A 13,950-nucleotide genomic window follows, 5' to 3' on the forward strand; every position below is an offset into this window, starting at 1 on the left:
TATACTTTCAAAATGCATGTATGTGTTAGTTTTTATTACCTGGCAGTTTTGACAGACTCCTCCACCAGAATAATTTCCATGAATGTCTAAGCTCTTATTCATCTGAGCGACAGTTTCATTATATACACACACTGCACTATGGTTGTGACAGTTGCAACCTGCAGAAAAATAAAACAATTTAGTTTGCTTTGACACCAGACCCAAATGTACCTTACTTAACACTGGAGAGAAAAGAAAATATGTCTTATTTTAACAAAGTTAAAATAAGTAGTTTTGATAAGTTGGCAGCTGAGCTGACAGCTGAGCTCACCAGTTACTCGATGTTACCTGTGATCAAAGTGGAAAGCTCAAGAACACACTAATAAGTGCTTTCTTCAGAAATGTCATAGTTGAAACCTCACTTGCTACCACACACTGCTTCATAACTTACTAACAACAGCCCAGGAGTGTAACCATGATCACGACTGTTGATGACAGTGACAAGTGTTTTAGAAAACCTGTGCAAAAGTCTTATTAGAGTCAAAGTTATTTGTCTATTGTCAGTTCTCTTTATGGTAACAATTATCGTTGACCTGGGCCCGTTTTCTGAAAGGGAGATTAGTCCTAATCAAGGATTTAAAATGTTGATCTGTTTTTGTATTTTTCCTTCCTAAGTATTACTTAGAGTAACATTTTGTGCTATCATTACTGCATCTTGGAGTAAAGGCCGAATTGTCTTTTTTAAGCTGTGACAGTTGCATGTTCATAGACAAGAAAACCTTGCTTAAACTTTGGCTTAATCCTGGGTTGTTCTTAATCATCTTTCGAGGAACCGTGCCCTGATTGGTCAGTTATTATCACGATGTCTGTCAGTCAAGCCTTGACCTTCAAGACCCTAACCGCAAGTGTAAAAAATGAACGTGAACTTGGATTTAAAAATGCCAAAAGTAAGGTTACAACATACGCTGACATCTAGCATCTGGGTCAGCTACAAGAGGGCCTTTGTTTCCAGGTCGCCATGGATACTGATTGTAAGCAGGACAACAGGTTCCGCAGTCTAAGCCGCATGCACCTTCCTGACATGTGCACTGATTATCTCCGAGTGTGGCATTATAAACACACTGCAATCCATTTCCTTGTCCATTGCACAAGCAGTAGGCATCAACCTCAACTTCCCGTACAGCATAGTGGTGCTGTTTAAGAAAAAAACAGTACACCCTTTTAACCCAAAAAGTGACCAGCATTTTTACTTTCTTCTTAAAATATCACTGCTTAAGAGAATTATCACCAAGTAAATACAAAGCTAATAGCTGGCAACTTCACACCTGTAACTCTTTTCTGTTCAACAAATTCTCATCATCAAGTACAAAATAATTATGTTAATGGGTACCAGTGTGCTGAGATTAGGGTTCAGAAGCTTAATAGTAAGGTTGGCAAAATTTTTTAACTACAGTTTAGTTTTCTTGATGATAAAAAGTCTCTGTATTACAACAGAACACATAAAGGTTAATTATCATTATTATGATTCATACCCATCTGACAGCCAGACCGTCAAAGATCCGTCTCAGTGATAAAAAGTGCAAACGGACATTGGTCACATTCATCCAATCCTAAAATAGTTTAAAATAAACAAAACAGTTATACAAAATATCATCATGTGGAAATTTCTTTACAACCGATGATTATTTGAGTCACTTGAGTACTTTATTATTACAAGAAGTCGATACATAGATATCAATATGCATATGAATTTTCTCATGAACCAGCAAAAATTCAGATCAACAATGCTCATCACATCAACAATGGTTCACTGAATGTTCGTCGACACAACTGGTACAAGCGATTTGAAATGCTTCCAGTGGATCAGTATATTTTGGCATTTTTGGCATTGGCTTAAAGAATGACTACATTGTTAGGCAATCTTAACAGCTACAGTTTTTTCTCCCTCTTACTAGAGGATTATTGGTCTCCTGACATTAGAACTTCAGCTCTCAAAACAATAGTTGTGCCTTAATTATTAGGCTGCAGAGGGGCTGGTAAATTTTCTTATGAGTCAACCCTCCCACTTGCAATCATTTTAGTCACCATGGCGCCTAAAATTTTGAAGCTGGCAACTTGATTTGTAAAAAAGTCTCCAATGGTCACCAAATGGCGACCAAGCAAAAACTTTAACTTGGAGGGCTGCTCTGAGTGGTTGCATACAACATCAAAAGGACATTTCTACAAACCAGTAGATCATTGGATGGATTATTAACATCTCCCCTGGGACCAACCAACAGTAAGGATACCTGGGAAGAAAGGTAGAGAACTTTATGAGCATAGTAAATTTGATACTACTACTACTACTACTACTACTACTAATAATAATAGTGTTCGTTAAGAAGACAAACAAGAACTGTCAAATTATATATAAGGCAATTCCAGAGGATGGATGGGTGAGAGAAAAGGAAGATGAAAAAGTTGAGAAGTATCTTGTGAGAGAGGTTTGAAAAATGTGAGGATGTGACAAAGGTGATTCTGGTGGTAATGAGGACATTAGGATCAGTACCAATGAATGTGAAAAACAACCTGAAGGTTATTGATGTGGAAATCTCTGTGAAAATGATAAGATATGGCAAACATTGCACTTAATTTAAACAGTCAAATTTAATTGATTCAAACATCGCACTTCACATACATTTAACTATCGTGTTAAGTTCGGCACATGTGAAATTCAATGTTTGAACCAGGCCTTAGTCTCCTCTTGCCTTATTGGCTTTCTTCTTACATTATGTTACACAACAAAATTCCACAAATTAATGTCTCTGGTGATCAAGGTTTTGCAAGTTTCATAGCAGAACAGGCCAAGTCCCATCCAGCAGTCCACGACAAGTAAATTTTTTTGCTGGGCATCTAACTTTTAAAGCTTACTTGCCAGCAGTGGGCAGGTGTCCAAGCAAATCATCCTAGCAACAAAAATCATCAACTAAGATGAGTAACAAACGTCCCCAGAAGCAAAAAGTGAGAGCTGCTTGCCCAAAGGACAAGGTCAAATTCAAGTTTTTACAAGCCCATGTAGAAGTTAAAAAGAGATCAAATTCACACTAAAACAATATGCTAAGAAGGTAGTGACTGATAGCCCAGGGCTAGTGGATTTTGCTATGGGGCTAGTAAATTCTGTTCTTAACTTGCCCAATGGGCAAGTGAGGTTTTTTGGGGAATTCAAATTACAGAGGAATAATTTGTAATCAATCTTGCTCATCGAAAATTTTTTTCAGGCAGGTTGATATGACTTTTGGGCTAGTACACGTTAGCTGCATCTTGCCCAAATGGCAAGCTATAAAACTGACTTTCTTTGCACCCTGCTAAAAATTTATATCCAAAAAGAATATGCTCAATAATTGAACCACCCTGCCAGGAGAGCCTTTTCTTCGCTTACTTAATTTTGGAGTACTCAAGAAAGACTCTGCATGTATGAAGTAAGATCTTTGTTGAGCATGCGTGACCTGTCGCTAGGATGTAGTTTCGAACTCAAGCCTAATAGCCCTGTGCTTGCTACAGCGGGTTCAGTTAAGACCATCGGTTTATCAATAAACGGATGCTCGCACTCAAACAAACCACTTAGACAAAAGAAAACAAGATTAACTGGTCCAGAAGTTTGGGCTGCGGCGACCTTGCGGGTTTGATGTGATTCAGGCAGAGTCTGCACGTCTCCTCCTCGATCAAGAAGACAAAAGGAGGCTCTGCTCACAGGTGTGATGATGATGATGATGATGAAACTTTATTAAGGTGTCTAAAGAAGCTTCCTAGCTTAGGTTAAAAACCTATGCTAATTAGGGGACACAAATTAAATAAATATAAATTAGAGTAAAAAATATTTAAATATAGGCGCAGGTATAAAAAAATTAATGACATTAACAATATTTACAGTATGACAAATGTGTCTATGAATTGCAGAGATGACAACACTTGCATCCATTATCCATTAGTGTAACTATATCTAATGTACGTACTTTGTTTTTGAAACATTTTAAGGTGGTAACTTCTCTCAAGTCTGGGGATAATTTTCGCCAGAGATTGGACCCCAAGTGGCGGAGGGAGCGCTTGCCTTATGTGTAAAAAAACACAAGGTGCTCACTCAATAGGATTTGATAAAGGCGTCTGCTCAACCTTAAATATAAAGTGGCTGTGACAAACGGAGGGACCATAAACTAGGGAGGGAAAGGAATAAAAAAGCATGCAAACTAAGCAGCTACAAATTCCAAAGTAGGCAGCGACCAACGTCAGGCGCTGGCCTCTATTGAGAACCCTGAGAACATACCACATCATTCTTATCAACAGCTTCTGATGTATATTCCATACAAAGGACGTCATTTACTGTAGTTGGTTTGGTCTTATATGTCACACCAAACTTCTCCTGACAATCATCCACATTTGAAACAAAATAATGCCATGGCTCATAGCTCTGACCATAATCGCTAGACTTGTAGAATGCAAGTTGGCCAGGTCGGTAGTATTCACCAAATCTTATGACTAACTGGTTCACATAGTAAAACTAAAAAATGAAAAATAGTAATTTATTAGCACGCTCACAAATCAATTTGTAACTCAGTAGCTGCATAAGTACCAATGCAAACATTTCTCCTACTGTCCTGACGAGTGCAATCAATAAAAACTGATATTTGAAAACCAATCGATAAATGGATAACTATCACTAATCATTTTTTGATTGATACAAATTGCATTTCATCTTCAGTGAAACCACCCTATACACTTGTACTGACAAGTGGACCGCAAAAAATGTTACGTCACTTGGAAATAGGGATGGTAAAGTTTGATGATGCTTCTGTCCTGTTTTATTTCTCTAATATTAATAAGGTTTCAATAAAAGGTCTGTTTTGGGCATTAAATTGTGGTCCCCTCAGTGTGTGTCTTAACACAGGGTTCCACGGTATGGTCAGAGCCCTTGGTTAACACAAGTTAACCAACAGTGATACAACAGTTACTAGCATAAGTTATATTATATTTAGGATAAAAATGAGGGTACTGTATTTGAACGTGATTCCCATGGTAATAGACAAGGAAGCATGCCATCCGATACAAGAAAGACAACAGAGGAATTTGGCAAGGATCAGCTAACGGTTGTATGAATTCCTTCTGGGTTTAATCCTGAATTTCTCCCCATGAACGATACAGAATAAATCTTTTTCTATAAACTCACATTCACATAGCAAACAAACAACAAAAATCCTGCAAAGAACACGAAGTTTGCTTATTTTCGTTTGATTTGAAAACCTGCGCGCGAGTTTATGCATCTGCGAAGAATTTCAATTCGAATATTAACTCTGGTGGCGCTTACCTTTTGATAATTTCCTCTCAGATCAATTGTAATAGATGTTTTATCTACAGATGCTGGAGACTGCCACCACGTTGCAAAATTTCCATCAACCATATTTGACGCGTTATGCGATACACCAGGATTGGAAGCATTGCAGCAGTCACAGACGGAAAGCTTTCTCAACCTCAGTGGTTTGGAGCGTTCCACGACGCTATAATACGTTTCCGCTGGAGATCCACAAGTTGCATTAGCTTTAGTGGGCTTGAAAAGAGCAACATTTGCGGCCTGAGTATCGAGGGAAAGAAAGCCAACAGTTAACAACGAGCTAATCAAAACAGTCGGCCACATCGCCATCTTGTGGTTTGATGTTTGATCCGTTGAGACGCTGGTCGCTGCTAAGGAAATGACATTTGATACCTTGCATAAATTATGCAAATAAATCTTTTGCATAAATGCCAACGGTCTCTTGCAAAAATAACAGTGACGTATCTGCTTACAAAAGTAATCCTTTGTACATTTTGCATCTGGCTTGCTAGAAATCTCTTATTTTGTTCAGAGTCACAGGGGTAGCACGCGCGAGCCGCGATAAACGAGGGCGAGGACGGGCGAGAAAGAAAAATTGACGAGAAAAATGAGAAAAATACGTTTTCTGGTCTCGCCCCAGTCCCTTTTAGCTAAAAGTTTAGTAGTCTGTTCCAGGCGTTCAGATAGTGGGGAGCGGTGCGAAGTAAAAAGAAGGGCGAAAAAATAAAAGCGAGGGAGGAGGAGAGGTGAGAGAGGGAACGCCTGTAAGATTTGTTTTTTAAACTAGTAGAGTCTTCCGCCCACTCAGACACTGTATTGCCAACACAGGGGCGTAGCCAGGATTTTTCAAAGGAAAAGTCACAGAGGCTACTCACGCGCTGGTCTCCCTCGTGTATCAGCAGGTTCAGTCGTATTATCGCGGCATGAAGGCCCATATTAAGTTAAGACAAGAGCCGTTGATGAAATTACTTTACAAAAAAACAAATTTTAAAAAAGTGGGCTTTTCAACAATGGCTTTTACGGCCAAGATATTGTCATGGCGTTTTCGCCACCTGAATATTGTAGGTTGTTTGCTCAAAAGAAGGCCTACCAAGGGGGGGGGGGGTGTCACGGGCACCCCAGGACCCGCCCCCCCCCCCCCCTAGCTACGCCCCTGCAACATTAGCAGAATAGGCATGAGTTTCAGAGAGACCACATACCCTAGTAAATTGGGAAGGTCGGCAAAGTTACTACACTTTTTTAAAGTGGTGTAAGAGAAGATTGCGGAAACTATCGACCCTTAACAACGCTACGGATTCCCAACCTCGCCCAGGGCACTTCTCCGGAAGCCAGGGAAAAGCGCCCCGGGGACGACGACATTGAAGTATTCCCAGCAAAATAACAGAATCGGTCATATGTGAATCTTTAGATCCACACTTAAAATACGTTTTGCTACGGGACCAGTACAAGTGGGCTTACAGAAAGAGTCTATCTTCAAAGTCATTGTCAGTATACCTCACAGTGAGGTGAAAGCTATTCATAGACAATGGCAAAGTAAAATAAATTGGATCAATTTTTATTGATTTTAGAAAAACCTTTGATTCCGAAGACCATGATATCCTAGGCTAAAAGTTGCAAGCCAGCGACATAACTGGTCACGCCTTTGGGAGTGGTTACTAAGTTATTTAACAAATCGCCATCAGTTTGTAGAAAATCAGTGGTACCAAGTCAGACCATCGTAAAGTTGAGTATTGGGGTTCCTCAAGGTTCCACTGTGAGCCCGGGACTCTTTTCAATTTATGTTAACGACTTTCCGCAATCAATATCGCAAAGTGAATTCGTCTGTATGCTGACGACACTACAGCTTTTGTCATTAGTGATAGCACCAATGCACCTACTTCCTGTTCAATGTGGAAACACTGCACTTGAATACACGTATTCAACCAAATCTTAGGGCGTAGTAATTGATGGCAGCCTGCTTTGGAGGGACCAAGTCAATGAAATACGTAGGTCATATTGTAATCAAATTAGTATGCTTAAGAAAATGCGGTATCTACTATCCAAGCTTTTGCAAGACGTATATTTCAAGACAATTATTCCGCATGTAACTTTCTCTATTTCAGCGTGGGGAAGTTGTTCTCCTGCTACTTCTTTTTTAATTTCTGTTGGAATTGAAGGCCTGCATCTAAGAGCAGCCATGACAATTCATAGCTTACTTAAGGATATCATGAATTGTGACTTGTTACAGCCGCGTCTTCACTGGCAAAGTCTTGGGTGTATTTATAAACGAAGATTAGCTATTGAGATTTTTGAGATGTTTAAGGCAAAACACACGCTAAATAGGCTGCCTCAACATGTAAAAATTGTGGACTAAAGACGCAAAGGGACGTTGAACAGTCCCCAGAGTGGCTGACCGAGGGTGTGACTTTCCTGATACCAAAGTCCGAAGACACAGAGAACCATAAAAACTACAGGCCTATCACATGCTTACCAACTATGTACAAGGTCCTGACCTCCATCATTACAGAAAACGCCTACACATTTCTCGAAAGTAACAACCTGCTCCACAAAGTGCAAAAAGGATGCCCCCGCAGGAGCTATGGCTGCAAAGATCAGCTCCTCATCAACAAGGCCATCCTTGAGGAGGTGAGATACAAGTGCCGTAATCTCTCCACGAGCTGGATCGACTACAAGAAGGCCTTCGATAGTGTTCCCCACACTTGGATCGTAAAGAGCCTCGAACTCTACAAGATCTGCCCCACTATCACCCGATTCATGCGGGAAAACATGAAGTTGTGGAAGACGATCCTCCACCTAAACCACGATAAGGGCATGATGAAATCCAGACCTATCAAAATCAAAAGTGGCATCTATCAGGGATATTCTTTGTCACCTCTGGTCTTTTGCCTTGCTCTTGCTTCTCTAAGCTCCCTCCTGAACAAGAGTGGCTATGGGTGCAACACCCCCCATGGAAAGATGAGCCACCTCTTCTACATGGATGACCTGAAGACCTACACGCAAAAAAAGACGACGAACTAGCTGGCCTGTTGAGAACCATCGAATCTTTCAGCGACGACATAGGCATGGAGTTGGGGTTGGACAAGTGCGCCAAGGGTCACAATCAAGAAAGGGCGACTAGCCAACTCCAGTAACATCGAGCTCGACGTCAACACCATCATCCAGGACTTAGATCAGGAAGGTACCTATAAGTACCTCGAAGTTAGCGAGGGAGACGGAGTGCAGCGGTCTCAGATGAAAGAGAAGATCCGGAAAGAGTACTACCGCAGGATCCCGATGGTACTCAAGTCTGAGCTTAACTCCGCAAACAAACTGGAAGCCATCAACGCCTTGGCAGTACCAGTGGTAACTTACAGTTTTAACATCATAAACTGGTCGTTACAAGAGCTGGGCAAACTTGATACAAAGACCAGAAAGTTGCTGACTATGTACAAGATGCACCACCCCAAATCTGACGTGGACAGGCTGTACCTGCCCAGAACTGAAGGAGGTAGAGGGCTCACACAACAGGAGCCTTCTTACAAGTCAACCACTATCGGTCTTGATAAATACCTCCAGGAGACGCACGACACTCTTCTCCACATGACGACAGGAAATCCTTGTACTCCATCAGAAGACAGTCAATGAAGTTCAGTCGGGAACTGGGAGTGCCTGCAATACCACCTGCAGGGGATGAGGCGAACACCAGCCAGCTATGCCCGCAGAACAAAGGCCAAGGCCAAACCAGGGTCGCCAACAGCTCAGGTCCAAGTTGGAATAAAAAGCGCTCCACGGCAAATACCCACAAGGGGTGAAACAGGCTGACGTGGACCAAGACAATACCCACAGATGGCTAAAAGCAGCTGACCTCAAGGCAGAAACCGAGGGCTTTATCGTCTCAGCCCAGGATCAAAGCCTCCCAACACGCTGGTACTAACACCACATCCTCAAGAAGCCTGACGTGGACCCATAATGTAGACTGAGTGGCCATTTCGACGAGACCATTGACCACCTGGTCTCTGCTTGCCCTGAACTAGATAAAACTGAATATATCCACCGCACAATGTGCTAAAGAACAAGAAGGATAAAACCTGCCTTCTCATTGAGATGATTGTACCCCTCGACACCAATACCTCAGTCAAAACCACGGAAAAGCTTAGCAAATACAAATACTTGGAAATCGAGGTTGAGCGCATGTGTGGGCTCAAAACAACAACAGTCCCGTTGGTTATGGGAGCCTTTGGCACCATTAAGAAGGACATGAAAAACTACTCCTACACAATCCCTGGCAACATCAACATACATGAACGCTCAGGCGGGTCCTCTCCATCAAGTAGAAACCCTCTTTGCCTCCCAAAGTCCATGGTCTGGACTCGGATGTTGAGAGAGAAAATCAATCGCAATTACATTAGTATATCTTATATAATAAAGATAATAATAATAATAATAATGGTAATAATAATAATAATAATAATATAATGATGATAATAATAATAATTTTTTTAATGAAAAAATTTTATTGACAACAATGCTAACTATTAAAATCCTATTTACAATTAATTCGCTTGAAGAAAAGAAAAAACTATTCATTCAAAACACTATTTACAATTCCTGTCGATTTAAAAAGCACTTAATTTAGCTTAGAAAGAGTTAATTTAACTAAGAAAAATTTATTCGAATTAAAAACATTTCATTTCAATAAAAAAAAAACTGTGAGCCTCTAAAATTCAAAAGTTTCTTTCCACTGTTTTAAAAAATAAAATAAAATAAAATAAAGACAATTAACAAAGCATCTATAGCTGTTGAGTCTAGGGAAGTCCTGCTTGACCCTTCTCTATTTCTAGAAAATAATAAGAATAAGAATAAGAACAAATACTTAATAATAATAACAATAAATATTTAATTATCTACTCCCCTTAGCTTATTGGGCCTTTCAGGGATAATGAAAGAATAAGTCAAATGTTTAAGGATCCCAATTAGTAGGAGGCGAACCAGTTGGCTATTTTACAAGTGTAGCCGAGGATTTGAACTTGGGACTACCATGAAAAAATCCGGCTAGCGGTCAGAGCGGGACTTGAACTCGGGGCTTCCGGATTATAAGTCCAGCGCTCTAACCAGTTGGCCACGCTGCCTCCAATTTATATGTATATTAAGTCTTAGTTACCAACTAGTCATAGAAATTACTTAGTATAATGATTGTACAACGACGTTTGAAGAATATGTATCGAAACGCTTTTTAACGGCCCATTAGCACGCGCACCTTTGGCAACTTACCGGTGCCTTTTGGGCACGGCACTACCGATTCACACGACCGAAAATGATAATACGTTTCCTCGTCTAAGAAGGATGCCAATTTTCCATTGGCACCCCTTTTATTCCATTTGTCTCTTTATTAGAAAGGATGGAAAAAAAATAGAAACCGCGATGGCTATTCCATTCTTCTGCTCATGATAATTTATAGCAAAGTTTCTGTCGTCAAGTTTGACCACAAAAAAAACGCCTGTGCCTCATTATTTGCAACCTCAGAAAAACTGATCGTACTAAATGGATAACCTCGAGAAGGTAGTCTTGGCATCCCTTAAGGCTGGGGCACTAGCAATTGTTTTTTTGATATTGTTGCGTTTACAAGTCGGTAATCGCGAATGCCATGCCAAAATTTGCCACCACGGTACCAGAAATTTGGGGTGCTGTGCTGATTTCTTTTGCGCGCGTGTCAATGGAGTTTTGAAGTCTGCGTAAAGACTGGAGTCTGATTATGAGGTCCAACTTTGTTGTGCAACTCCTGGCATATTTTACCATCTTTCGGCTCCTGTCACCAATTGAGATGAATAAACACCAGCGGTCAGAATGCTAGATTTTATTGTCCGTATGTGGGAAATGCACGTAAAGTCGTCTCTCTTAATATAGACGCTGATATGCAAAGGTGTGTCAAAGTCTTCACGCCTGATCTTCGATGTGTTTAGGTAACTCACTTCAGTTGAATTTATCAATTTGGACTCTTCTGATCCATGCACTTGTCTTCCCTGGAAGACAATTGGCCTAAAAGTCGCTAATTAAAAGAAGTAAGTCTGTTTCCTTTATGTTAGTGTTTTTAAAATTCAAATATAATGGGACTTTGTTATGTCATTATTTGTTAATGTATTCTTATCTTATTATTGATAGGAGAGCTATTGACCACTCCAGAAAATACCATAACATACCATAATGCCCTTTGTTTGTCACCCCAAAATTTTGCATTAGCCTTGTCTTCAGTTTCTCTTGGGGCCATTTTAACTCCCAAGAGAAACTGAAGACAATGCTTATGCAAAATTTTGGGGCCACAAACAAAGAACATTATGGTATGTTATGGCATTCTCTGGAGTGGTCAATTCAGTTGCATGTTTGTTAGGTTTTAAAAGCTATTTTGTGCTATCTAAATGACTCGAAACCTTCGGTGTCGTAATAACTACATTTTTACAGTTTAAAATATCAGAAATATTCAGTTTAAACTTTGAAAAACAGTTGGTTAAAGATTACCATATCATAGACATTCAAGTCACAATAAGTTTGGCTCGAATAATTATTATTTGAGTCGGATTGCTCAGTAAGAGACGGTGTATCCATATTAGCAACAATTCGCGCACTTACAATCGAAATGTTTCTTTGAAACCTGTCAAGGTACCCAAAACATTTTGTGTCAAGGTCTTCGGAAGCCGTAAGTGTGTTTGTCAGTACAGTGCTTGCCAAAAGGAAAGGAATTTTTTTGTGCTAATCCTCGGGATGGCTTAAATGCCTCAGTGAAAGATCAAATACTACTCTAAAGAACTCAAGTTGTATCGCAAAAGTCGCATTGAAATTGATAAACCAATACGCCGTGCTAATTTACAATAGCTGTTTTGTTGTTGCTGTTGTTTTGAATTTAGTCTCCTACTGGACATTGTTTACAGCGATAATCTCGCATAACCAAAGTAGTGAATTTCACACATACTATATCTCCATATGCGGTAATTATTCACCGAGCTTGGGTGTCCTGTGGTAAGCTTGCCAGCCTTCATGACAGTGAAGAATAGACTCAGAGGAATTTCCATGAGGCTGACGGAAAATTGTAAGTTTGGAAAAACACAGTTTAGTTTATGGAAAGCGTTGATTCCTTTGGGTTTTAATGTTAGTCTGTACCACAACTTTGAAAGCTGGCTTTAAGTTCTGTTTAAGATTCATTATGTAATTATTACTAGCACGTCTTATAACTATTGTGAATAGTCTACCAACAACTATTTGTAAACATTACCAAATTAAAAACTCAGAAATACAATAATACAAATACAACATACAAATTCAAGATTTTCCCAAAACGTTTGACGAGAAAAAAGGAGAAAAGAAATAATTCAACAAGCAACTGTTCTGTTACAGCGCGCGAGATGGTGGGTATTCAATTCTTAGATTACTTTAGCATCTTCATTATAAGGAATCCTCCCTCGTTCAGGCAGTTCACGTGGTTTCAACACTTACAGTGGAACCTCGATATAACGGTTGAACTCGTTATAATGAGTGATATTCTTCGCCCAAGTATTGTCATAGTAAAATACCGTATAAGGAAAAGAACTTCGATGTAACGAAACCTCGAAATAGCGAACATATTTTCCCAGTCCCTTGACCCTTCGTTAAATCGAGGTTCCACTGAACTATGTTTTTGAGGTCTATAATACATTCAATCAGCGCAAAGCTCAAGAGCTTCCTTTCCCACGTTATTGATAACGATATATCTGTATAAGCCTTAAACTCTTTCAAAGAAACTAAACTAGATATCACTACCGCTTATCTATGACCTGAATTCGTTAGCTTCACGCATCACACCGCGAAAAACAAACTATGAAATGAACGAAGAAGAAGACAAGAAATTTATGTCCTCCAGTGCAGTTTGGGTTGTTTTATACTTGTGGCGAAGAAGGTAGAAAATTTTACAAAATGGCAAGCTGTGTTTCATTACTTGAAGCAGCAGTGTCTGGGCCAATATTGACATTATGTTAAATATCACATCATTGGCGGACATTGAATCTTAAACTCACTAGCAAGCTTTTCAACAGTTTCTACATTGCTCCATTCCACCTTACGCCCTTGTTTAATCTGAAGACCAACTCGGTTATAATGACGTTCCAGCACCTCCAAACATGTATTGGTATAGCTACCTGTACACGGTGTTTCGTCCACAGATTTAACGAACTGAAGATCGTGGTTGAAAAGAACAAAATTATCGCTAAGTGATACTGAACGATTGGAACATATATCCAAATTATTTCCTGCCGCTTTGTGTGACAAGCAGTAGCTTACAATAACGTTTGAATAAAGAAAAGGGGCGTATGGTACGTGAAAAGTTGTTTGAGGTTCCGACAGAATAGTTTCTACATGTTCTGGTCTAACGCGGGTATGATCGGTTGGAAACTTCTTATTATATTCCGCCAGGTCATCACAGATCTCGAAATTCCAGTCGTAGCGGTCTCTCTCAAAGTACCAAGCATAACTCAGCACAACACAGACTGGAGAGTGCGGGACATTGATTAGCTTCTTAAAAACTTCATCAAAGTTAATCGTGTTAAATTTTCTCAGTATATACTCTCTGCAGTGAGTGAAGGTGTCCCGATATATGTATACAGGAAAGAAGGACATAAAATTAGCAA

The 13,950-nt window shown here is 39.8% G+C and overlaps 2 protein-coding genes across 3 annotated transcripts in view; both read right to left on the reverse strand.

Annotated features, from left to right (window-relative positions):
• LOC140939203 (laminin subunit alpha-like) overlaps positions 1-1,076 on the reverse strand; it is a 36,643-nt gene extending 35,567 nt beyond the window's left edge. For both annotated transcript variants that reach the window (XR_012165614.1, XM_073388773.1), the window contains exons 1-2: positions 944-1,076; positions 40-158 (exon numbers count right to left, since the gene is read on the reverse strand). Coding sequence is in view for 1 of the 2 variants with exons in the window: in XM_073388773.1 (XP_073244874.1) it covers positions 40-102 (63 nt within the window). In the remaining variant the exon portion in view is untranslated. The remainder of the gene's footprint in view (positions 1-39; positions 159-943) is intronic.
• An 893-nt stretch (positions 1,077-1,969) lies between these two features.
• Positions 1,970-5,682, reverse strand: LOC140939204 (netrin-4-like). Its single transcript, XM_073388774.1, has 3 exons — positions 5,318-5,682; positions 4,280-4,513; positions 1,970-2,267 (listed from the first exon to the last, which is right to left on the reverse strand). Exons 1-3 carry the CDS (start codon positions 5,648-5,650, stop codon positions 2,148-2,150), a joined length of 687 nt encoding a protein of 228 aa, XP_073244875.1. The 5' UTR covers positions 5,651-5,682; the 3' UTR covers positions 1,970-2,147.
• Positions 5,683-13,950: the final 8,268 nt, after the last annotated feature.

This window comes from Porites lutea, chromosome 5, assembly GCF_958299795.1.
Source record: "Porites lutea chromosome 5, jaPorLute2.1, whole genome shotgun sequence".
NCBI classification, from domain to species: Eukaryota; Metazoa; Cnidaria; class Anthozoa; order Scleractinia; family Poritidae; genus Porites; species Porites lutea.

Bases quoted from the DNA above. Each gene is read 5' to 3' on its own strand.
- LOC140939204 (XM_073388774.1), bottom strand. From the start codon at position 5,650: ATGGCGATGTGGCCGACTGTTTTGATTAGCTCGTTGTTAACTGTTGGC. The intron at 4,514-5,317 runs GTAAGCGCCACC...TTCATTTTTTAG, and splicing joins TGAGAGGAAATTATCAAAAG to TTTTACTATGTGAACCAGTT. The intron at 2,268-4,279 runs GTATGTTCTCAG...CTTTCTTCCCAG, and splicing joins CTGTTGATAAGAATGATGTG to GTATCCTTACTGTTGGTTGG.